Source organism: Phascolarctos cinereus, unplaced genomic scaffold (assembly GCF_003287225.1).
Source record: "Phascolarctos cinereus isolate Bilbo 61053 unplaced genomic scaffold, phaCin_HiC Scaffold_726;HRSCAF=1367, whole genome shotgun sequence".
Taxonomy (NCBI): domain Eukaryota; kingdom Metazoa; phylum Chordata; class Mammalia; order Diprotodontia; family Phascolarctidae; genus Phascolarctos; species Phascolarctos cinereus.
The window spans coordinates 89,014,407-89,040,589 of NW_027556098.1; the positions used below are offsets into that span (position 1 = coordinate 89,014,407).

At 37.8% G+C, this 26,183-nt stretch overlaps 1 protein-coding gene across 1 annotated transcript; it reads right to left on the minus strand.

The window, feature by feature from the left end:
• ZBTB11 (zinc finger and BTB domain containing 11) lies at positions 1–26,183 on the minus strand. Its single transcript, XM_020999928.2, has 11 exons — positions 25,639–26,183; positions 15,132–15,367; positions 14,183–14,414; positions 11,747–12,597; positions 11,339–11,518; positions 9,785–10,021; positions 8,639–8,783; positions 7,778–7,895; positions 7,126–7,284; positions 6,834–7,009; positions 1–3,303 (listed from the first exon to the last, which is right to left on the minus strand). The coding sequence occupies exons 1-11, from the start codon at positions 25,946–25,948 to the stop codon at positions 2,786–2,788; spliced, it is 3,162 nt and encodes a 1,053-aa protein (XP_020855587.1). The 5' UTR covers positions 25,949–26,183; the 3' UTR covers positions 1–2,785.

Consider the following 26,183-nt stretch of genomic DNA (forward strand, 5'->3'; position numbering starts at 1 on the left):
TGGAATGCCAAATAAGATTTTATTATTTACACATTACTGATCCCTCTCTAATAAATTCATAATCTTTAATTTGATAACCTAGCTTTTTCTTTCAAGTAGATTTCTTACAAATGGATTCAGGATAAGACTGCTTATTAGTATTTTTTTATACAATAACAAATACAACAAACATTTTCATTAAACAATATTATGGGAAATGAGTTTTTACTGATGATTTAAAGATAAAGTAGGGTTTATTTAAAGTAGAGTTGAAAATAGAGGTTCTAAACTCTACGTAGCTCACTAACAGAAAGAAAAGGCTAGAAGAGTTCATTCTTCTGAAGGATTTTTTTTTTAAAACTTCCACTTTGTGCAGTATTATTTTACATTTAACTCTAGCTATCTTTATCTGAGAAACATCATTTTAAAATTATCAAACCCTCACTGAATATAAGAAAAACTTGAAAATACATTGTTTGGGGAAAGGTTACTTTCCTTGTTTCCCTAATATGACCATTTCTTAATATATTAATCACTAAATGATTATGGAATAATTAGAGCTGAAACAATTTGTCCCATGGTAATATTAAAATATCTTAAACATACAAATGGTTTTTAGCATTTATTTGTATGCTTAACACCAACTTGTATACATTTAAATGCATTTCTCAAACTAAGTTGGAAACTATTTACATTACATTTGACTCGGAAGTAATATTAAATTTAACTTGAAACAGTCAGAATTGTAGCCACATGGCCCAAGTTTTCCCTAAAGGATTAATTAAAGGATTTGTTAAGACACAAAACTCCTATTTCTTTTTTGCCCTAATAAAAACCGATCAGCTCAATTATAGGCAAAATGTTATCTGGAAAAAGAAAAATATTTGCAATATAGAAAGCACTGTATGCTTAGAATGACAAGCCTCTATTCAACTTCAAAGCTTATAAACAAGATTCAACAGCTGGTTTTATTTACATATTTATGATATACATTAATGGTCTATTTGTCTTACAACTCAGTAAATCCAATACCATAAACAAGAGTATGTGTGAACAAAAATGACAAGAGTTCCAAATTTTAGTCAAGTTGAAACAAATTTTCATAAGAGCTTAAAAAAAAAAGCCCCCTCCCTAAACCCCCAAACAAGCAGCCTTTTAAAAGTTGGACTATTTTAAAATTTTCTTCCTAAAATTGAATGTCAGCCATATAGCTATTACAAGATTGGAAAATTTGCAAAAGCAAATATCATGTATGCAAATCTGACGCATGCATGGCTAACATATTTACTCCTTGCCCTCAAAGTCATATAGGCAAATTGGAATAAATATCTTGGTAATGTGTATACATCAAGGCACATCCTTTTCTTGTGCTTTAGGAACAATTAACCTCTTTTAAAAAATCTGTGCATTTTATAATTGTTCCAAACACTTAAAAGTTGAATTATAATAACTACATCTTAAATAGTAGCTTCTTAGGTGGAGCTACCAAGGACTTGCCCACCTTGGTGATTTTGCATTTTGATGGGAGGCTGGTCAACTCAAATATAGATGTGGTCATTTAAAAAATATACACACTTGAATAAATGTAATTTTTAGCTTCCATATAATCTATTTTTTATTGAATTCATTTTCAACAATCAGGTACGTTACAAAAGACTAATTTTTTTTAGATTAGTATACTGTAATGAGGGCTGCAAAGAATTTTCGTTATTACTGAACTTGACTATTACGCAGTATTCTTGCAACATATTGCGTGTGTTGGTGGCTATTCTGCTTCTAAATTGATCCAGTTTTTCAATTAAATTAAGCAATTAAACATGATACAATGGCTGAAAACATCAAACCTAGTTTTGACTTGTTCATGCTATAGCAAAAGAACAAGATTTTCTATTTATGTATTGTACTAAAGTTAACATGGAAGGATTTTCCTCATTAACAGTGTCTAATTTCAACAATAACAAAGCTCTCCACCCTCCAGGTCAATCTCCTTGCCTTAAAGAGATGACAAAACAAGGCTTATTTTGCTGGACATACTACACAATTTCATGGCATTTAAAAAAACCCAAAAACCTAGGACTAAATATTCAGTTATAGATTGCCTACATAGTCAAGTGCAAACTTGATTTATAACCATGTGGCTCAATAAGTGCTTTAAAATGAAATAAAGTCCTTGACTTGGAAGGATTGAATTTAAACAGTAAGTCACAAATCACAGATTTTAAGACATTAAAAGCTATTATTGTACAGAACAGTGTACCTACGGACACTAGTAAAATGCTTCAGTATCTGAATTTTCTTTGCAATCTGTAAATAGGGCAAGTCAAATCACAAAATTTTACCTCCATATTTTGACGACAGCCTAGTGAGAAATATCCTTTTAAGCTCAAAACATACATTCAAAATAAAGTGAAAACAGGACTGAAACTATACAATTCTAAGTACAGTCTTTATAAAAATTAATCCATTAAAAATTGTACCATGATAAACAAATAGAAAGATTTCTTTCAAATTTCTCTATACTATATAACTAAAATGGGGGGGGAGGGAGAGGGAGAGGGAGAGAAAGAGAGAGAGAGAGAGAGAGAGAGAGAGACAGAGAGACAGAGAGAGAGAGAGAGAGAGAAACTTCTTGACAGAACCTTTAGGCTGGACAGACTGTTTAGCAATGTAGATAGTGCATCATCAAGAAGCAAAAAACCTTGAAATAGGGACTCGGAGCTGTAAGTCAGATGCTGTAAACAAGCTGTGTGCAGCTTTATGGCACAGGAAGAGTCATTACCAAAATTTCCTCTAGCTGTTATGGTGCTCACTCTGGTTCTGAAACATGTGCCACTTCAACTTCCACTGTTTCAATAGCTTCTGTTACTTCAGATATCTTCTGTCCTTGCTGCTGTGCCAGTACATAATTAACTACTTGCATAATACTTTGGTCAGAAAGAGTTGACACGGATGCACATTCCTCAGTAGCTGCAACAGCTTCAATAGCTTCAATGGTTTCTCCGGTCACTACTACAGTCTCAATTTCCTGAGGACCACTGCTTTCTTGTTCTTGCATGCCTGATGTTAAGATGCTAAAGGCATGCTCCACTTGAGTTCCCTGGTTATGAAACTGAAGGGTATCTTTCTCCAGCATAATCTTGCAAGGCACATAATCTCTGTGGAATTTGGTCATGTGTTTCCGGAGTGTTCGAGCATCAATATAAGCTTCATTGCACACAGGACAGACATAGGGCCGTTCACCTGTGTGCGTTCTTACGTGGCGTTTCAGGGAACGTGCATCAGCCCAAGCAACTCCACAAGTTAAGCATTCGAATGGCTTAACTCCTATAGGAAGAAAAAATAGTATATTAAGTAGTTGCCAGGAAATTATTTTAACTTTTACGGTTAGCCATATATAGACCTAAGTTTTAAGGTTACAGAAGTCTAACTTGCTTTATAGTAGCTGATAAAATGAATATATTAGATCAAGATTACATTCCATGTTTTAGGAAGAAAACATGTTGATCCATGATTTCTCAGATCTATCACATGGCCATATGGAGATGGATCACTTTTTATTATATATAAATATAATGTCCAAAACATGTCACTACCTCTTTATATTCTCTTCTTATGGCTTTTTCAGTTGATGGCGCCATCATCCTTCTCCAGTATTGCAATTCTGGAGTTTTCCTTGATACGAGCTCCTGCTCCTCCCTCACTGCTAGTCTAATCAGTTTCCAAGTCTTATTGATTCTACCTCCACACATTCTATCAAATATATCACATTCTCTCCACTCAGTTACTACTCCTGTTCAGCCCCCTCACTACCTGCCACTCTCTAGCTAAAAAATCATCAATGGCTCCCTACTCTTTTTAGCATAAAACACAAACTCCTCAACCTGGGTCATTTAAAGCTCTGCACAATGTGGGTACAATCTACTTTTTCAGATTCATTGCATGTTACTCCCCAGCCCCCTTCACATACTATGTTTCAACCAAACTAGTGTAACTAGTTAGTTGTTCTTTGAACTCAACATTCCACCTTCCATGTCTGTGCCTTTGCACGTGCTCTCCCCCACAGCTAGGATTCACTTCCTATTATTCATCTTCACCTCTTAGAATCCTTGGGTTCTTTAAAAGCTCAATTTAAGTGCCACCTCTTACTCAAATTCAACTTGAAGCTTCCTGATCCCCCAGTCATTAGCTCTCTTTCATTCCTCAAGCTACTCTGTATTTACTTCTCTGTGTACAAACTGTCTACATCCAGTAGAATATAAGCTCCTTGAGGGTATGGACTATTTTATTTTTGTCTTTTTAAACACCCCCTTGCTACCACATCCACCACAGTGTCTTTCTCAGTAAACTCTTTTATTCCTGAGGACTGAGGGAAATTACTTGGTTTATTGCTTATATCAACATTTTAAAAGATATCACATAAACATTATACAGTGATCATGACATTTTTCTCACTACAAGAAACTACAACCTTCTCAATGACCACTTTATTCTACTGACTCTGTGAAGGTTAGTGCAAGAGAAAGATGGAAAAGAATTAGCTATTAATGAACCCTGATGCAGATCCTTGTTTATGGAATTTTTGTTTAGGGAAGTTATGTAGCTCAAAATACATGCTAAATGCTTTTTGTTACTTTTTTAAAATAAAGTTTTGCTACTTATTTTTGACAATTATTATTTTTTTTAATTTTGAATTCCAAACTTTTTTTTCTTAAGGCAATTGGGGTTAAGTGACTTGCCCAGGGTCACACAGCTAGTGTCAAGTGTTTGGTCTGAAGCCGGATTTGAACTTAGGTCCTCCTGACTTTAGGGCCGGTGCTCTATCCACTGCACCACCTAGGTGCCCCTATGAATTCCAAACTCTTTACCTCCCTTCCAGTCCCTTCCCACTGAGAAAGCAAGCGATACAATACAATACAACACATGAAATCATGTGAAACATATTAGCCATGTTGTTTAAAAAAGGTAAGAAAAAATAAAGAAAAAATGCTTCAATAAGTACTCAGAGTTCATCAGTTTTTTTTCTAGAGATGGATAGCATTCTTCATCAAGAGTCCTTTGGAACTGTCATGGATCATTCTATTGATCAGAGTAGCTGAGTGTCTTAAAGTTGATCATTATTACAATATTGCTGTTACTGTGTACAATGCTCACTTTACTCTGCATCAGTTCGAACAAGTCTTCCACGTTTTTCTGAAATCACCTCCTTCACCATTTCTTACAGCACAACAGTATTCCATCACAATTATATACCACAAATTGTTCAGCCATTCCCCAACTGATAAGTATCCCCTCAATTTTCAATTCTTTGCCGCCACAAAAAAAGAGGTGCTATAAATATTTTTGTACTTATAAGTCCTTTTCCCTTTTCTTTGCTCTCTTTGGGATACAGATCTAGTAGCAGTATTGTTGGGTCAAAGGGTATATACGATTTTATAGCCTTCTGAGTAATTCCAAATTGTTCTCCAGAATGGCTGGACCAGTTCAGAACTCCACCAATATTTTATAAGTGTATCTATTTTCCCTCATCCCCTCCAGCATTTGTCATTTTCCTTTTGTCATCTTAGCTAATTTGATAGGTGTTAGATGGTACCTCAGAGCTGTTTTAATTTGTTTAAATGTTTTTGTTACTTTTTAAGCCAACAATAGAGCCCCTGATAAGTGAGAACAAATTTTAAGAACTCTAAATAAGCAATGCAGAAAACTTCACAAATAGGTAAAGTTAGTCTAAAAGCAGCAATTACCTCTCAACTATTTTATATACAGGGACAGGTGAGGAAAGTCAACATAGACTAGAGAAAATTACAAGGTAGATTTTTCCAAAGCCTACTTGCTGGGGGCTCTGAAATTTCCAGATGTGAAGCCTTTTCCTGGACCTGTGTTGAAGACATTCCAGGGTATTAGTCAAATTGCCTAAGCACCCAAGATGTACCTGAAATTATGCAGGGAGCCCATCCTGTAGGTATGGGCAGGTCTGAGTAGTTAATGGCTTTCTAGACCTCAAAAGACTTCTCTAGTCACTCTTTTCCCCCCCTTCATCTAACTGATGAAAATTAAAAAATCATAACCTCAAACGTTCAAACCACACAACAGCATCTGAAATGTCACGTTTTGCCAAAAACATCTTCTATAGATACCGTATTCACATATGGAAGAAGTTACAGATGTAAGGGGAAAATGAATTCACCTTAGGATACCACTGCTCTTGATATGGTAATACATCTTTTATAGACAAGTTCTCTCCTTACAATTTAATATTACTTGGGGATACCTAGTGCATACTGAATACCTTTTTCGGAAGTCAGGTTATCATAGTGTACTTTCTTCCTCTGTCGAGTGGGGAATAGTCTTCCATCTTAACAAAGTTCAGCTAAATGTGCTTCATTATATATCAAGATGTTTATGCTTTAATCAAATTAGGATAGGATTCTACCTGTAACTAAGATGATTAGACTGTACAGGCATGTTCTAGAGTCACAGCATCAGTCACTTCCAACAGGAAAGGAAAGGGATGGAGCCCAGTGGGTTCACAAACAACAATGGTAGAAAGGTAGAAAATAGGCGCAGCTAGGTGCCGCAGCACATAGAGCTCTGCCCTTGGAGTCAGGAGGACCTAAGTTCAAATCTGGCCTCAGACACTTGACGCTTGCCCATTGTGTGACCCTGGGCAAGTCACTTAACCCCGAGTGCCTCTCTCTCTCTCTCTCTCTCTCTCTCTCTCACACACACACACACACACACACACACACACACACACACACACACACCCCAAACCCAGAAAAACCATAAAGGTAGAAAATGAGGAGAAAAGCAGTTCCAAAAAGGCATTCCTTCTACATTAATACATTTAAGCATACCTTCATGGTTGTTCATATGTCTTCTATACTCCCGTAGTTGAGTAAATTTTCTTCCACACTGTTCACATACACGTTCCAGATTCTGTTTTGCTCTTCCTTTCTTCCCATGAGTAGCTTTCTTTACATGTCTTCTATATAAGGCTTTTTCATAGAATTCCTTGCCACATACATTGCACCTAAAATATGATACATGATTTTACTAATACTTATACATCAGAAAACCCTAAGAATCAGACCCGGAAGTACTATGCCATATCTTAGTTTGAATCAGAAATTTCCCAAGCTCACTCACCTATAAGGCTCCGTGACAGAATGAGACTTTACATGGGAATACCAATCTTTCTTCCAACTATAGCACTTTTCACAAAATTGGCACTGGAATGGCTTCACACCAAGATGTTTGTTCATGTGCTGACGGAGATCTCGAGCTTCAAAGAAACTTTTTTCACATCTGTAATAAAGAAATTTAATCACCAAACTAAATCATATTCTTATTCAAAGCAAATTTTCATTTTTTATTGATGCCTTTTTGTTTTTATAACACATTTATTTTTTGATACATCCCTCTGCTTTCCCTACCCTACATGCTATCCTTTGTAACAAAGATTTATAAAGAAATGGAAAAAGCAGTTCAGCAAAACCAACCAACACATTAATCATGTCTAACAGTACATGCTACATTTTTATAGCTATAGTCCTCTAACTTGCAATGAAATAATTGATGGAAGAGCATTACCTCAACTATTCTCTGGGTTCAAACTTATTCACTGTAATTATACGGTGCAAAACAAGTTTTTATAAACATAATAAGCTTATGAAAACATCATCATAAAGTGACATAAATCTGAACAGAGGAATTCTACAACATTTAAACTTTTGTCAAATAACCAAATAGAACAAACTGTGTTAAAACTAATTGAATGTTTTATATTCTAAACACTTACTGAGTACATTGATAACCTCGAACCTCAGGCTTTGGCTGATGTTTCTTTAGGTGCTTGCTGAGTCCTGAGCCCCTATGAAAAGACTTTCCACAGATTGAGCAAAGGTATTTTGACTCTCCTGTTAAAATAAAAAACTTGTCATGTTTGACATGACAATAGTATTTTTTCTAAAAGTCTTATATTTTCTGAACTGAAGACCCCCCCCAAAAAGTATCTGAAACCCTAAGCTTCACTATTGGTAGTTTTTAACATGCATATCAACTTTAATAACACATTAACAAAAAATGCTCTATTTTCTCCTGAATCCTTTTCCCATTACATGACATAATAAATAAGCAAATATGCTCTTTGCTAACACAATAACAGGTCTTAAAAACATAGATAATATTATTTAAATTTATGTATTGTGATTAATAAAATAATTTTAAGTGCTACTGAATAGTAACTTTTTGTCATTATATATTTTCTTAATGACTACTGAATAATGATTAGTGCAAATCATTATCATGATGGGGCTTATAATTTTTTTTATGGTAAAAATGGGAAGATTAGGTTAGTTATTAAATCTATTATTTGCCTATGGCCTGATTTCTTGTAAGCATAACCTAATTTCGTTAAGGTACTGAAGTTATAATCCTATTTCAAGCTGTATTATTCAAGCAAAACATTGTTAGAAACTCCTTGTTAATAGTGGAAAAAATACGGGTTATCCCCAAAACAAACCAATCCAATTTTTACTGTCCCCACCTAAGACAGTTTACTACACTGGAGGAAGCTTTTTAGTATCCATTCCTTTCCCAGAACAAAAAACATGTACACTCACACACATGCATAGTGTCTCAGTATAATTGGTATCTGTACCTGTATGAATGCTCATATGTTCTTGAAGACTACGCTTGGTGACAAAAGACTTAACACACAGCTCACACTGGAACTGTTTCTGTGTTTCATGGAGAGCCAGGTGTAATTTTAAACCATGCTTGTAAATGAAAGCTTTTCCACAGACCTATGAAAAGTTTTTTGTTAAAGCTATTAGTTAAAAAAAAAAAAAGGAAAGGGAAAGCAAATACTGTTTCTGAAGAACAAGAGACTATTCACAAGCCACTAAGAGGACTTTACTATTTCAAAGCCAGATTTTAAGGACTGACTGTTCCATCTGCAGAGCTATATATAGCTTCTTTACCCATCATATTGCTTATGAAGAAACAACAGAGGTACCCTTATATTATTTAGTAAATGCCATGACAATAGCTCATACTGTCTCTGTGAAACAGATAACTTAAGTATTGGCCCCATTTTACACACAGTTTCCTACATTAAGGATCAGAAATGGACATCAGTCCCGCTGATCCAATAGACTCAATAGAGTGATTTCATTAACTAGAAATCAATTATGTTGCTAGATGTCCATGTCCATGTTGCTAGACTCCCAGGAGAAAGAGCAGCTTAAAAGGACACCAGAAATATACAAGGTCCAGGCCTCTGCTTGAACCACAGATACTTTTTCAATCCTAGACCATCCAAATAGTTAGAGGACCCTTAAGGCTGACAGAATGGGAACCCACGTGTGTATATGGCAGAGAAAACCAATCTGTTCTAGGAGGCTCTGCTAAGTCCAGACAAAAATCTATAGCTTTAAAAATTTTCATAAATTTTGTTTAAATATAACCACCCCTTTCCTATCCACACCCAATTAAATCCACTTACAAAGTACATTTCCTGAGAAGTTTCTTATTGGCTGTTAATAGAAGGGATGTGTCCTTTAATTTGGATATGATTGTACCTATATTGATGGCTGTATTTGATCATTTTTGTTGCACTTCCATGAGAATACTCATGGCCTGAGCAAATCACACAACAGCAACACTCTCTGTAATATTTTATATGTGAGAATGATTCAGTTATTCTGCCATTAGAATATAGTAAACCTGTTCTGCCACTATAGCTAGTTCAGATCCTTTTCTTTAACATATATTATTATCTGTTCACACGTACATTCACACTTACCTGGCATGCATGTGGCTTCACACCTGTGTGCTTCAACATGTGTATTCTGAGAGAATATAGTTTGGGCAATGTCCTTCCACATATAGAACATATAAATTCTCGCTTGGTTCGACCCTTTTCACTTGATGCTCCTGAATCTTCTTCAGCAGTAGAGGAAGTAGGCACATCACTTTTTCGGGTATGCCGAATGAGGTGTGCTCGTAAAGAAGCACTGTACTGAAATTCTTTTTTACACAACTAAAAAGCAAAAATTTAAATTCAGTAATTTATAAATACATTTAATTTTAATCAAATAATTGGAAATTCTATCAAATTCTCCATCACTGAACATTTATTGAGCCTCTGCTTGCCATAAAGCTCTGGAAGACACCTATATATAAGACAAAAACTTGGTTCTGCTCCCTGAGTTACAACCTGGCAGAGAAGGAGATAGTTCACCTACATAAAAATAAACAGTTCTAAAGTAGGAATGATCTCTGAGCACTACATCAATTATAATTATTTTTCATAAAGAGTTGCCTTCATTTAAAAAAAAAAAGCCTACAACCCTCTATTACCTAGATCAAAAAAGTACTTAATACAAAGATTAAGAACTATCTTTTCCCCCCAAAAGTTCTAAGTTAAATTTATTATATGCTTAAAAGAAAAAGCAAACTATGAAATAAAAGATTCTCTGTTTCATGTACAATACTCATTTTTTATTTTACTCTGTATACTGAAATGCTCAATTTATTTGGTGTTAAATTCAGAATAAAAAAAAATCAACCATGAAATTGCCAACAATTTTTTTTATTTGACTTGGGGATATTTTCTTTTCTTGGTACTGTGTTCTTCTCCCCTCCTCCTTAGCTCTTATCACTCAGATGCTTTCTGCCATTCTCTCCTCCTTTACCCCTGTTTCACATGAAGAGGTAGCCTTACTGCTTATCAAGACTAACCCTTCTATCTGCACAGGTGATCCCATTCCATCTTCTGACAGATTGCCCTCTCTTTCTTTCCCACTTTATTATTTATTTTCAATCTCTCCATGTCTACTGGCTCCTTTCCTACTGCCTACAAACAAGCCATGTCTCTTCCATCTTCAAAAAACCTTCACTTGATCTCTTCATCTTTGCTAACTATCATCCTGTACCTCTTCTGTCTTCTGGGGCTAAAATCCTTGAAAAGGTCTTCTACAATCAGTGCCTCCACTTTCTGCTCACTCTCTTCTTAACCCCTTAAATCTAGCATCCAACCTTATCACTGATTCACCAAAACTGCTCTCTCCAAAGTCACTAATGATTTTTTAGTTGCCAAATACTTTTCTCAATCCACATTTTCCTCAACCTTTCTGTAGCCTTTGACACTGAAGAACTATCTTTTTGATACACAAAACCAAAATAAATCCACAAGAAAAAAATCATACTTTTAAAAAAATGCAGAAAATAGTTATTGGAGAAAAATTAACCTAAAATAGGATACCAGCATATCAGAATAACAAAAACTATCAATCCATCAGATTCAAGATATCATATATTTAGAACTGTATTCCAAATTTTAGTAGCAGAAACTTACTGGGCACTTGTAATCTTTAGTTCTTTCATGTTTCAATGTGTGCATGATAAGGGCATAGCGTCTCTGAAAATCCATTCCACATTCACTGCATCTGTGTGCTGTTTCTTCTTCTGTGTTCTCATTAGCCTCTCTTTTGGGCTGCTTCATTTTTTTCCCCCTTTGAACTAATTTCAGGGCAACCTAATTACAGGGCAGAAAACACATTTTAATGAAGGAGTGTTACTGTTGATATCCTAGTTTCTTTACCATTTTGCTAATATTATTTGGAACTCTTAGAATGACAATTAGGATCTCATTTTTCCCCAAAAGAGTCAGTTACATCTTTTCTATAGGCATACTTTTTACTAACAAATTAGTTTCAACATTAGGTCAAAATGAGAAGTATGCACACACAACTGATCATCATACCTGCTGAACTGCTGACTTAGGATTGGCTTTCCTGTTCTGAAGCTTTTTCTCTATTCCTTTGTGTAGTCGTATATATCCACCTTCACTAACAGAGCGCTGACGGAGCCTGCTTTTGTAAGTGTCATCGGGGCTGAGGGCTGCCTTCTCTTGTTGTGCCACAGGGCTTCCTTGGACTTGTGTTGGCTGGCCATAGTTTTGCTTGTGATCTTCTGCAACATCCTCAGCACGGTTATCTTCAAATGATTTGCTATCATCATCATTTTCCATTTCTTTGTCCACTGCAGTGCTGGTGTCCCCTTCCTCCACCACAGAAGGAGTGGGAAGGGCCTTGGAAACTCTGTCATCTTTTCTGGTATCTGAGGTTTCTATTTCAAGAATTATCATGTTGCTGTTTGTCACTGCTTCAGACTTGATTCCAGAATGTGAATGGGTTGTATTTTCTGTCTGTATGAAAACAGACTGAGCCTCTGAACAAACCTGGGGTTCAACCAGCTGAGTACTCTCACCTTCCTGCCCGTCACCTGGAAATTCTCCATTTATAGGGGACACAAATGCACTGGTTTCAAGTTCTGGGGGTACAACTTCTTCAATGTTGCCCACAGTTTGTGCTATACCTCCATTCTTCTCTGGTAGATTTTGAGTAGATTCAACTGTTTGTACTTCACCTTTTTTGTATACGGTAATCTGCTTTTCCTCCATTAGTTTATGTACACTTTCACAGATTTCCAAGACTTCAGACATGAAAAGGTGGCGGGCCAAGATGGCAACATCCGCCATGCTACAAAAGTCAAAACTTAACACCGAAGTATAAGCAAACTCCAGCAAGGGAAGGAAACTTGACTTACAAAAGCCTGTACAGAACAAAGGGGGAAAGCGGCAGATTGTAAAAGGAAAAATTACAAAAAACTGAAGATCTATGCATACTGAGCTGCTGTAAATATCGATATAACACTCTCCCATCATCATCACTAAAAAATAAAAGTCAAACATAACCATTTGTTCTATCCCCATACAATCCTGTCTCTGCTCTGATCATGAACATTTCGGGAATAGAACACAAAATAAATACCCATTTTCTTCTGTTATATTCTCTTAAAACAATTTATTGATATATTTTGTTTTTAAATCACCTTCATTTCCAAATATATTCCTCCCCAACTCCTACGAAGAGAGCCATTCTTTGTAACAAAGAATTTAAAAAAATAAAAAACATTAGCAAATCTAATGATATTGCTTCACTCTTTTCTAATTACTCCTTTGAGGATAAATTGTGTGAATAAGAATTGTTCTTAATTCAGAAGTGCTAATTTCATTAACTATCTGCTTTCATCATGAAAGGCTGCACTTGGATTGTTAAATGTGTGTGCTTCAGTGGTTCACTAGGGTACTGCTTAATAGTATTTCATGGGTGTTTGTAGCAAACATTTTCCCTGAACATTGATCTTTCACTTGCTTTAAATTTTCTAAGGAAGGCAGAAAAGGGAAATACCCTTATATATTTCTCGTTCTGCCTGAAGATGTATAAAAGGCAGGAAAATGATCCCAAAGTGTTGCATACACTACATTCTGAAAGTGAATTCTGTTTAGTCTACCTAGTGCAAGATTTACCCCCCTCTATTCAGTCACAAAAGTCAGGTGAAAAAGAATGCCACAGTACCAAATATTAAAACAGTAAAAATATGCACCAACATTTGTGATACCCTGCGTCTCTTTTTGATTTTCTGGAAGAATGGGAACATCTTTCCTAGCAATTACTGGGATAGCAAATTTCATCAGAAATAAATGCACAATTGTAAATATAGAATGTTATAAAACGCCACAAGTCCTTTCGTGGTCAATTAAAAGTATTATTACAATTGTACACATAACTCATGTCACCCTATCTAAAGTGCTACATTTTCCCAATATTCACCTGGAAAGCTAAAGACACTAAATCTCAGTCAAAGCGCGGTAAATTTTCAAATGATCCATTTAAGCAATGGACACAGAACCAGGATTATATCTGACTGAAAATTTACTGAATTTGATTGTTAACACATATTTTCTAAATTAAGGTTTCAAAAACCAGATACACAAATATTTCTCCAGTGTGATGTGCTAGTTACAACATATCTGAGGACACAAACATATCAAGGACAGTTACACTTTACTCCATGGTGTCTAAAAGCCCCACGACAAATATCAGGAATTTGTCTGCTATCATCAACATGGGTATTTACACATCGAGTGGTGGGAATAAAAAAAACAGAAAAAAACACCTTTTTCCAAACCCCATCCTGTGTATCACACTTGAAACGAGAAAAAGTCCAAGCCAATGTAGTTCAGTTTGCTTCCTGACCCCTCTTAACTACAGCAGACGATCGCACTGGGGCTCCATATACTTCTCTCAGAAGCTTATACACAAAGAGAAAATAAAAATTACTTAATTTATTTTACCTGACAGATCCACCACAGCTTCATGACTAGAAACGGCGCCCTTTTCTATAAAAAGGTCTCGGAAGTACTCGCTGTTAGCTGACAAAACAGACTTATGAGCTCTGTACTCTTCTCCCTCAATTAACAAAGTAACATCACAGAACTGATTGTTAAGTCTCTGCTGATTCAGCTGTTTTAAGACTGCTCGACAATGTTTTGGTGAAGACTGTTTCACAACACCTTTAGTGTCAACCTATCAAAAAGAAATTCAAGACCAAAAGTTGTATTATACTGTCTATACTTGAAAATGTAAAACATCTCTCTTCACTCTTGAACGAGCTGTCATCAATAATATAAGTTAGTGTTCTACTTCAAAATCTTTTAAAATGTTTTTCAGTTTTGATTTTTCTTGCTCCCACCTCTTCCTGCCAGTACTAGTACCCCACTCTCCACTCCCCATCCCCTAGAAATAAAAAAAAAAGAAAAAGAACAAAACTCTTACAACAATCAAGAAGAGTCAAATGATAAATCCTGGCTACGGCCAAAACTGTGTCTCATTGTTTGCCTCATTCTGTGTCTCATTAGTTTATCACAGCATTCACCAACACCTTTCAATAGATATGACCTGTCCCCACTCTTTTTGCCTCTCTCACCTGCCACTTACACACAAAAGCCACAAGAGGCTGTTAATTTATACCTAAATTCTAAAGGGAAGAAACAATAGGGATATTTAGGAAGGTTGAAAAAACATTACCAGAACACTTTTAACTTACCAACCTAACATGCTACTATTTGGTAATATTAAATAGACAAATGTACTTTGGGTCCCTAAAGCTAGTTTCTCATTTAATATTAATGCCATTAGCCAAAGTTTCTTAATGGTTTCAGAAAAATAAAATTCACTAAAACCAAATACTCTATTATATTACTATAGTTACAAATTTTAAAGCAGTGGTTAAATGCCACTTACAAATACAAGTTCATGTTTGGATATTGGCTTCTTTTTCACAGTCTTGGACACTGCACTTGGAACAGATGCAGGATTGCTTTGGTCATCATCTGTTTCATTACTCTCTTCAGTAGATTCTAGTTCTAATCCCAATTCTTCCAACATTTCTGAAGTATCTGATATTGGGCGGGCTCGATCCAGCTTCTCCTGGCATTTGCTACACTCTTTAATGTAGTCTTTTACTTGCTTTAAAATACCTAAAGGGAAATAAGAATGAAAATGCTACATGCATATCTGCTCCCAATTTAAAATTACAAGTAAGAAAAAACAGCTTGGGCTCCCACTATTCAAGTCAAATCAATAAGGATTCGTTAAGCACCTGCCAAGCAGTGTACTAAGAGCTGGGAATACAGAGAAAGACAAAAGACAATCCCCGCTCTCAAGAAGCTCAAGCTATTGGGGGAGATTACATGAAAACAACTAAGTACATATAAAACACACACAGAAAAAATTGGAGATAATCAACAGAGAGAAGACACTAATCTTAAGGGGGATTGGGAAGGGCTGGATTCTAGCTGGAACTTGGCATAAGTCAGTGATGCCAAGAGGTGGAGATGAGGGAGAGAATCCATGGACAACTGCCAGAGAAAAGGCTTGGAATTGGGAGATGGCCCAACAAGAAGGCCAGTGTTCCTGGATCACAGGGTACATGGAGGAAGTGTAATGTCTAAGAAGACTAGAAAGGTAAGGCATGGGGAGGCAGATTATGAAGACCTTTGAACATAAAACACAGGATTTTATATTCGATACTGGAGGTGACGGGGAGCCATTGGAAGTTTATTAAGGGGGGGGGGAGTGATATGGCCAGATCTATACTTTAGGTAGATCCCTTTGAGAACTGAGTGGAAGATAGTGGGAGAAAACCGAGGCAGGGAGACCAACCAGAAGGCTATTGCAATAGTCTAGGTGTAAAGTGATGAAAGCCTACACCAAGGTGGTGTCAATGTAAGAAGAGAGAAGGGGGGACATATGTGAGAGATGTTATGAAGGTAAAATCACAACAGAATGGATACGGGGAAGGTGGGGAATGACAGTAAGTCATGAATGAAACCTAGGTTGTGACTCTGAGGATGCTGTCACTCCTGACAGTAACAGGCAAGTTTGGAAGGGGAAAAAGTTTGGTGGAAAAGATAAAGTTTAGTTTAGAAAGTGAGTTCAGTTTATCATGGCCATTAAGTTGATTATACATCACTGTGCATAAATCAATTGTCTAGAGGTCAGGATGCATTTTCCACAAAAAGCACTAACCTATTTATCAAACTGTTTCAATGGGAAAATACATTCCCAAATTTTAAGTGAGGATATCAAGAACACATATCCTCTTTCCCTAGGAAGAAGGATTGCTTTCCCCCTGCTCAATCTTGACAGTAGGACCAAAGGGTCCCCAGCAATATTTCTCATAGTAGCTATGGATTCCATTCCATGATTAGTCTAGTATTGTGAGTCTGAGACAGGTCAGGGGCTCTGGTATTACGTATATCAAATAAGAGGTCTAGAGGATGGGGAAACAGTGGCTCCACTGCGGATACAGGTCCATAGCCCACTGCCTCAGGGACTCCAACTGGGCCAGCAGATCTAAAAACAATCTCAACAAAAGCACCTGGAAAGGTAGTTGTTTTTTTTTAAACATATGGACCATTTCTATGCTGAGGAACTGTAAGTCAGGAACTGCATACATAGTCAATATTGGGAGCATTTTAAATATGAAAAGGTGGTTTAAAAAGTAGTGAAAGTAAATTACCCTTCAAAATAAGGACAAACAAAAACATTAAATGATCATTTCCCCAAACACAAATCCCCTACCCACAACAATGTGTTAGCTCTTCAACTGTTACACAGGAAGTATGTAGTTAGACCTAGCCATTACCAGCTTGAATATCATCAAGTAGTTGGCTTTCTTACTAGATTATCCATGCAACAGCTGTGAAAGTTTAGTTTAGTTTAGAGACTGGGTCTCCCCATCTTACCCAGGCTGGAAGTACAGTGGCCCCTCATGGCTTGTTCACACTACTGACAGGCACTGAAGCTTTGACACACACCATTTCTGACCCTGGATGGTTCATCCCTCTTTAGGCAACCTGATACTCAAATACAGGGGCCCCGAAGCTGCGGTCAGACATCTGTAGACACCTGACTGTCTTAGCCTGCTACATGCCAGAATTCCCTATTTCCAGTGATTCCCCCAGGATCATAGGCATGCAGCCTAGCTGTGGAAATGTCAGGTGTCTTTGCTGATGAGTAAGGAGAAAGAAAGGAACATGACTGAAATCTAACTCACATTGGGCACCATAAGTATCAAGTGGGTGGATTTCTTTTCTGTTGATTATTGTTTCAACAATTCTGGCTACCTCCATTTGCTGGAGATTTTCAAGAAGTTTTGAGATCAATCAACAAGCATTTATTAAGTTCTAAAAGTTTCAGGCACTATGTTAAGTTCTAGGAATAAAAAGGCGAAAGTGAAACAGTCCCTGTCTTCAGGAAATTAGATTCCCCAGGCATTATGGCATGTGTAAACTAATTTAAATGGTTTAAGTAATAAAATCAAAACAAAAATCTGTTAAAATGAAAGTGACTGAAAAGACTCCATCTCAGGTGACAAAGTTATTCTTTTCTTATCAATCCAACCTGGGCTTTTAAATTAATTTCTGCAAGCAATTTTTGTTCATTTGGCTAAGAATTTTGTATTTTATATTACTAAGAAAATTGAGGACCATTCACATGACCTACATTTTCTCCTGTTCTCTTCATCTCAAAACTAGAGATCATACCAAGATCTTTGCCAAGGCCAAACCCTTCTCATTGACCTCTCATCCCAATCCCTCCCTACTTCTGCATACTGCTACCTCAATTGTCTTCTCCCCCCATTATCAGTCTCTCCTTATCTACCGCTTATATCCCCTACTGCCTTCAAACATATCTAAATTTTCCCCAACCTTAAAAAAACCTTCACTATTAGATCCTACCATCCCCCTCAAGGTAGGAGAATATTTCTCTTCCCTTTCTTAGATAAACACTAGTAAAAACTATCTATACTAGGTTACCTTCATTTCTCCTTTCACTCATTCTTCAAACCTTTGCAATCTGGCTTGCCCCAACTCACTGAACTAAAATTGTTCCCTTCAAAGTTACCAATGATGTCTTAATTGTGAAATCTGAAGTTCTTTTCTTAGTCCTTATCCTTCTCAACCTATCTGCTATATTTGACATTGCTGCCCACCCTACCCTGTCCTCTTGAATACCTTGTCTTCTCTGTATTTTTGAGATACTATTAATTCCATGTTCTCCTACATCTCTTGACCACTCATATCTCCACTACTGGCTCATCACACGTATCACGTCCCTTAACTGTGGGAGTTCCCCAAGGCTCTATGCTGCACCCATCTCTTTTCTATTATACTGTCTTGGTAACCTCATCAACTCTTGTGAGTTTAATTACCCGACTCTATATATCCATTCAATCTTTTTCCCGACATGAGTCTGGCATCACCAACTGCCTTTGCATATCTTGAACTGGATATTCCAGAGATATCTCAAACTCAACATGCCCAAAATGATACTCATTATTTTCCCCCCAGCCAAACTTCCCTATTTCTTTCAAAGTACCACCAATTCTTCTAGTATCCCAGTTTTACAACCTCAGGATTATCCTGTACTCCTCATTCTCTTCCAGCCCACATATCCATCTGTTGCCAATCTAACCATTTCTTCCTTCATCACATCTCTCATATCTGACACTTTCTCTCCATTCACATGGCCATCACTTTAATTTACATCCTCAGTACTTCTCACCTATGGTCTCCAAATTGGTTTCACTGCCTCAAATCTCTCCCTACTTCAGGTCATCCTCCACAGTGTTGCCAAAGTGATCTCCCCTTAAGCACACATCATGACTGTTATAACCTCCTTGCACAAATTCCAGTGGCTTCCTATTGCCTCCAGGTTAAAATATAAACTCTTATGTTTGGTTTTTAAAGCCCTTAATAACCTGGCTCCTATGTATCTTTTCCTTATACCTTACTCCCATTTTCCTACACTCTATGGGTCAGACAAATTGGCTTTCTCTTTGTTCTTCACATATAGTCCTCCATCTCTAGTCTCTATTTATTGCATTAGCCATCCTCCATTAACTGCCTGGTATTTATTTTGTATTTATTCCACCTATATTACTCTGCTTATGCTCACTAACCATGTATGTCCCAAGGCTTAACCTCAGGCAGCTTTCCTTCTCTCTATATACTATCTTGCTTGGTGATCTCATCAGCTCCCTTGATTCAATTATCATCTCTTATGTTATCTGATTCCCAGATCTGTATATCCAGCTCAAGTCTCTCTCTTGAGCTCCAGTCTAGTATCACCAACTGTGTTTTGGGCATCTTGAACCAGATATCCTATAGACACCTCAAACCCAACAGAACTCATTATTTTTACCACAAAATCCTACCTGATTCCCATTTTTTCCTATTACTGTTGAGAATACCAACATCTTCCAATTCATCCAGGCTCATGACCTAACTTATCTTGGACTTCTCATTTACACTGCCTCCAGACCATCTTTCAATATCTTTCTCTCCACGAACACGGCAATCACTCATATTAATCCAAAGTGTTTCTTATTTCTTTGGGTATATGATAAAACCCATACTTCCAATTCCTTTTTCTGCCTATCTAAGGAGTACTGTGATCCATCCTTCCATTTAGCTACAGATTCATTTTTTTCCTCCTGGCATTATATATATTTATAATGATGGATTAATGTGAGTCAGTTCCTTAATGATTCCCAGGTAGAGAGCCCAAGCATTCCAATAGTGTCCTAAGAATGTCAGGAGAAAACAAAGAAGGAGCCCAGTACCTTGAATGGACTCTTGTGGTGAACTCAAGAGAGGACAAGGAGGACTTGGGCACACATGAATAAATCACAATCTACATTATTAGAGGGACTGCCCGAAACAATGAAAACAGGGATCCATCTGAGTATCTGAGTTGTTTTGTTAGGTTATAAACACTTACAATCTTTGGATAATGCCTAGAGTAGATGTAATTGACCATATCCTCATTAAAAATTATCTTATAGACACACAAAACCATAGTTTCAGAGTTGGACAGGATCTTAGAGATCATCTAGCCACCTCTCTTACAGTGGTGTCAACTTAGAGAATTTCTCTGGTTTCTTTCTAAAAATCTACAACATAAAACAAATACACTAACAACCACATATATGTATAGAATAGTTAGAAACAAAACATAAAAATAATCCGTGAAAAGACAGTATTGTATTTAAAAATCAAGCAAATATCAGCGATTAACTGCACTTTAGTAGTGAAGGAAATAGCATTTATTAAGTGTATACTATGTGCCAGGCTCAGTGCTAAGTACTTTACAAATATCATGTCATTTAATTCCCACACTGATCCTGGGAGGTAGGTGCTATTATTATCCCTATTTTACAGTACAGGAAACTGAGGCAAATAGAAATTAAGTGACTTGCCCAGGGTTATACTGCTAGAAAGTGTCTTAACGCTTGATTTGAATTCAGGTCTTCCTGACTCCACAATGGATACTGTATCCACTGCCTTTAAGAAGACATGATCATCCCAAAATTACCCCTAATTTCAACTACAGGAACTTAATGAAGTAATACAAGAATTGTTAATGCAATCATTGGTAATGATTTTTTCCTTCAGATTCACATACCATTCTACTCCCCCCTATATAACATGCATATGTAACACTACGCATTATAGTTATCTACTAAGCTTAAGTCTTCTCTTTCTAACAGACTTAATAAGCTCAATGAGGGCAAAGACTGGGTTTTGACAAAACTTTGTAAATGTTTATTGAATGAATATTCCATCTTTATGCATAGTGTATAGAGTGCCAGCTGGAAGACTTATCTTCCTGACTTCATATCTGGCCTCAGTTACTTACTTACTGCCTATGTGACCCTTGGCAAGTCATTTAACCCTGTTTGCCTCAGTTTCCTCATCTGTAAAATGAGCTGGAGAAGGAAATGGCAAACCACTTCAGTATCTCTGCCAAGAAAACTCCAAATGGAGTCATGAAGAATCAGACACAACCGAAAAACTACTCAAGAGCACTCTCTCACTGGAGAATCCACTCCTCAAGTGAAGGCTAGATGTTATAGAAGGGATTCATGCTCTGAGGAAGGATCGTGCAAAGGGGGTCACAAAAAGTCAGATGGGACTTAAAAAACATGACTCACAACAAAGGATACTAAACATTCAAGTTATTCTGTAAGCTAATTGGTCAACAAGTACCCATTAAGCACATTCTAAGTGCCTGGCTCTGAGTTCTAGGGACACAAAGTAACAAAGAAGACAGTTCATCAAGGAGCTCATAATCTAATGGGGGAGACAATATGAAACAATTATGTACAAATCACTATATATGCAGGATCAACTGGAGATAATCAACAGAAGGAAGACCATACAATTCAAGGAGATCAGGAAAGGCTTCCTGTAGAAGGTAAGATTTTAGCTGGGATTTGAAAGAAGAAAGAGAAACCAGGAGGTGGAGAGGAGAGAGAAAATTCCAGGCTTGGGCAACAGCAAGAGAAAATGCTTGGAACTGGGAGAAGGTCCAGCTAATGGAAGGAATATGATGTCTAAGACGACTAAAAAAGTAGGGCGTGGGGAGGCAGGTTATGAAGGACTTTGAAAAATTTTGTATTTGATCCTAGAGGTGACAGGGAGCCACTGGAGTTTATTGAATGTAACATGGATAGACCTCAACTGTTGAATGATCACTTTAACAGCTGAGAGAAGAATGACCTGAAGTGGGGAGAGGAAAACGAAGAGGCTATATAAGAAGACCTCATGACAGGTGGTACTGAGAAGATGCAGAAGAGGCAATGAGAAAGTTTATAGAGCCCACAGTTCTTCAATTAACCTTGATACCATTACTAAATATTGTGTTATTTCACAACAAAAGGAACAAAAGAGCCTCCACCACCCCTGAATGCAATGGCCCTGATGGACTCAAGTGTTTTTATTCTGGATCACTGGGGAATGTTCTATAAATGCTGTTCTCCTCTTTTAATATTTCCTGGTAAGACTATCTTTGAAGGCCCTGTAATCACTTTAATAATTTGTTGCTCTTTATAAGGCTTTATATGGCTACCAAAAGAGAGAGAAAGCTACATCTACCAAAATTTGGAGACATTAAACAAATTTAATTAACATCCAGTTGCATTCATTGCACAAAAGCCTCAGAAAAGAATAAATTTAGTTTTAAGTGTAAAACTATTCCCTTGATCTTAATCTAATGACCATCAAGCAAAGTGACTGCACCTTAGGAACAGCCTAGCAACAAAGTCTGCTGCATTGGAGTCAGGGAATTTGAGGTGGAAACTCAGCTCCTTACTGCTTAGAGGAGACCTTGGATAAGTTGTTCACTCAACCCTTCAGCCCTAACTTTCCACGTATGTAAAATCCAGAATTGGCCAAGGTGACCTCTAAGCAAAGATTACTGGATCTGGAGTAAATTACGAAGCACTGTTTAATTTGGTTGTCAGGGAGTTGTATGAGCTTTAAATCAAATTTAGAAATGACTTATTTATTCAGGATTTCTTCATAGAAATCATTACTATCTGGGCCAGATCTAAAAAGATCTTTTTATTGTCCTAGCACTCAGAATTCCTCACTTTCAAATTCTCTTATTTTTAAATTTTTCATTCATATTACTCAAGGACATTTCTCTAAAGTATTTCAGATATATTTCTATGCATTTCTTTTTTTAGATGTATTTTTTAAAATTATTTTCTGAAATTTTATTTATTTTTAGTTTTCAACATTCAGTTTTATAAGATTTTGCCTCCTCCCTCCCCAAGATGGCATGCAATCTGACATAGACTATATACATACAATCATATTAAGCATATTTCCACATTAGTCATGTTGTGAAAGAAGAATCAGAACAAAAAGGGAAGAACCACAAGAAAAGAAAAGAGAGAGAAGATAGTATGCTTTGATTCACATTCAGACTCCATAATTCTTTCTCGGAATGTGGACAGCATTTTCCATGAGTCTTTTGGAATTGTCTTAGATCACTGAATTGCTGAGAAGAGCTAAGCTAGCTATCAAAGCTGGTCACTGCACAATGTTGCTGTTACTGTGTACAATATACATATATTTCTAAACCAACTGCCCATATACAAACATGGCAAGTCAGAAAACCTGAGCAAATCAGTGCTACTAGAATTCATGCTAATTTATAAACTGGATGATAAAATACAAACTTTAGTCACTCTGGTGAAGTTTATGATATTGAAACTTAAATTCAAATTTTAAAAAATTCCACATTATAATTAGTGAATATCTATCCACAGGACTTAAGAGCAGGTACTTTTTTTTAATGTTGTCTTGTTACTCCCAGAGCCAAACAGAGTGCTTTTGCACCTATAAAGTGTGTAATGAATGCTCGTCAAATCAAATTGTTTCACTTTCACTCTAAAAGCAAAATACATTTACATGTAACATTAACATCTTGTACATGCTATAAGCAAATCAGCTCTGGTTTTAGAACTTTACTGTGTACTGAAACACTTCTCACTGCAACTTTCTCCAGCAAGCTCCTGGAGGGCAATTGCTTTGGTTTTGTCTTTGTATACATTGTGCCAGTCCATAGAAGGTAAATTACTAACTCCTTGTTGAACATTCTATTCCACTACACCAAATGGCCTCTCAGTTTAAATGTTTTTTTAAATAAGTCCTACAAATTCAACTGAAATTAAGATTCTGTATTTAGAACCCTATTTTCAACTTGATCTTTGTTTACATTTATGTAAAAATTTGGCATGAATTTTAAACCATTAATAATAGCTACAATTTACACAGTGATCATTCTGTGCCAGACACTTTTTTTTAAACAAATACATATGTATGTATGTATATATATATATCACCTCATTTGACCCTCACAACAACCCTTCCAGGTAGATAAACATTTATTACCCCCACCTTGCAGTTCAGGAAATCGAGGTAAACAAAGGAGAAGTGACTTGTCCAGGGTCACATTGCTAGTGTCTGTGCCTAAATTTGAAGTCAGGTCTTTCTGACTCCAGACCTAGTAGTCTATATAATGCACACCTATGAAAAATTTAGGTCACAATTCTTCCCCACTATCCCTAGGTTTTGTTTCTTTAGAAAATCCAACCTGAGATATTAATCTTCTTGAAAAGACAGAATGAGAAAAAACCTCAAAAGAAAAATTATAATTGCAATCTGTAGTTTATGTTAGCCGTACCATTAAAAACATGAAGAAATAGCACTTAGCAGTCAGGACTGGACTTACTCAGGAGCCAAGGGGAAAATGAGCTTTGGTTTGAAGGCCTCAGTTGTCTCTTTGACTTCAAATCTAAGTTGTTAATTCCACAAGCATTAAAGCAGTATGCTAATACTTACTGAACAATTACATTTGTAAGGCTTGGGGAGAAAGACCAGTTCTAAAGCAAAGAAGCAGTCAGTTCTTCCTTATTCTCTTATTTTTTATATAAAAATATAAAAACCCAAAACAAAAACAGCCGAAAAAACCTCTCTGTACTGAAGCAATTTTCTACTATACAAAATTTCCGTAAAAGTAATAATTTTTTAAAAAATAGATCTGTAGGACCAACAAGATATATTCTGAAAGTTTGTAATAAAAACTCTTTTAAAAGAAAAGGCAGCTAGGTGGCACAATGGATAAAGGAGCTTTGGACTTGAAATCAGGAAGACCTCAGCTCCAATACAATCTCTGACACTATTACCTTGAGCACTTAAGTGCTCTGTGCCTCAGTTTCCTCTGCTGTAAAATGGGGATAAAAATTGAACCTACATTCCGGGATTGTTGTGAAGATCAAATACGATAATATTTGTAAAGCGCTAGCTCAGTGCTTGGCATATAGTAAGCACTATATAACAACGTTGATTAACTATTATTATTATTATTGTTGTTGTTGTTGTTGTTCTGGGGCAGGATCTGAACTCAGGTCACCATGACTCCAAGACCACCGCACTAGCCACTTCCTGGTTTTGTCAGCCACAGCCATCTGGAGAGTAAGATTCCAAGCTGTGACCCCTGAGGTCCCGTGGGATGGGGGGGCGGGGCGCGGCGGCGGGACCGGGCCTGGTTTGCGCCTGCTCCGTCGGCTCCACCTCGGCCTTGACACCTCCTTCCCTTCCTCCCTCCCTCCCTCTCTCAGATCCCGGAGGGGGCGGGACAGAGTCACGGCCGTCGCTGGCCCCGCCCTCCTCCGCCCTGGCCCGGCCTCTCGGGGAAGCCCCTTGGCCCCACCCCGGGCCAAAGCCCGCCCTCCTCCTTCCTTCCTGTGGGATGTGCCCGCTCGCTTCGAGTCCCCCACCCGCCGGCCGGCTCTGTCAGGCCGCGGTGGCCTTAGGGACCCCAGGACGCCGGCGGGGCGCGGGCACGGAGCGGGGACCTTCCCCCTTCGCCCTCCTCCCCCCGTCCTCACCTCGCCACCAGTAGTTCTTGGACAGGTCGTGCCACGTCTGGTGCCTGGTGTGGTGGGTGCCGTCGGGCCCCAGGTGCGCCGCCTCGATGAGCCCCCGACGCCTCTCGGGCTGCAGCACCACCTCGAGCTCGGCGAAGCGCTGGCGATGGCGCTGCCGCCGCTGGTAGTAGAGGATCCCGCCGCGCACCACGTAGCAGGCGGCCGCCTTGCGGATCTTGCGCTTGGCGTTGCCCTCGGTGCCCGGCGCGTACGGCTCCTGCTCATTCGTCAGGTAGCGCAGGATGGCCCGGTAGCTCTCCTCGCTCGACATCCCGGACGACTTGGTCACCTGGCCGCTCTGCCTCGGGCCCTGGCCTGTGACAACTGGAGGGCACACTGGCCCTGGGGAAGGCCAATCTTCCTGTCCGGCCACCCCTCCGACGGCGCCCGCGGGAAGAGGTGGTGGGGGTGGGGGGCGGTGACCGGAGGGTTGTTAACCAGGGGGAACTGCACTTTCCCAGCGCGCGGGATCCGCTTGTGGCAGACAAAATGGCTGCTGCACCACC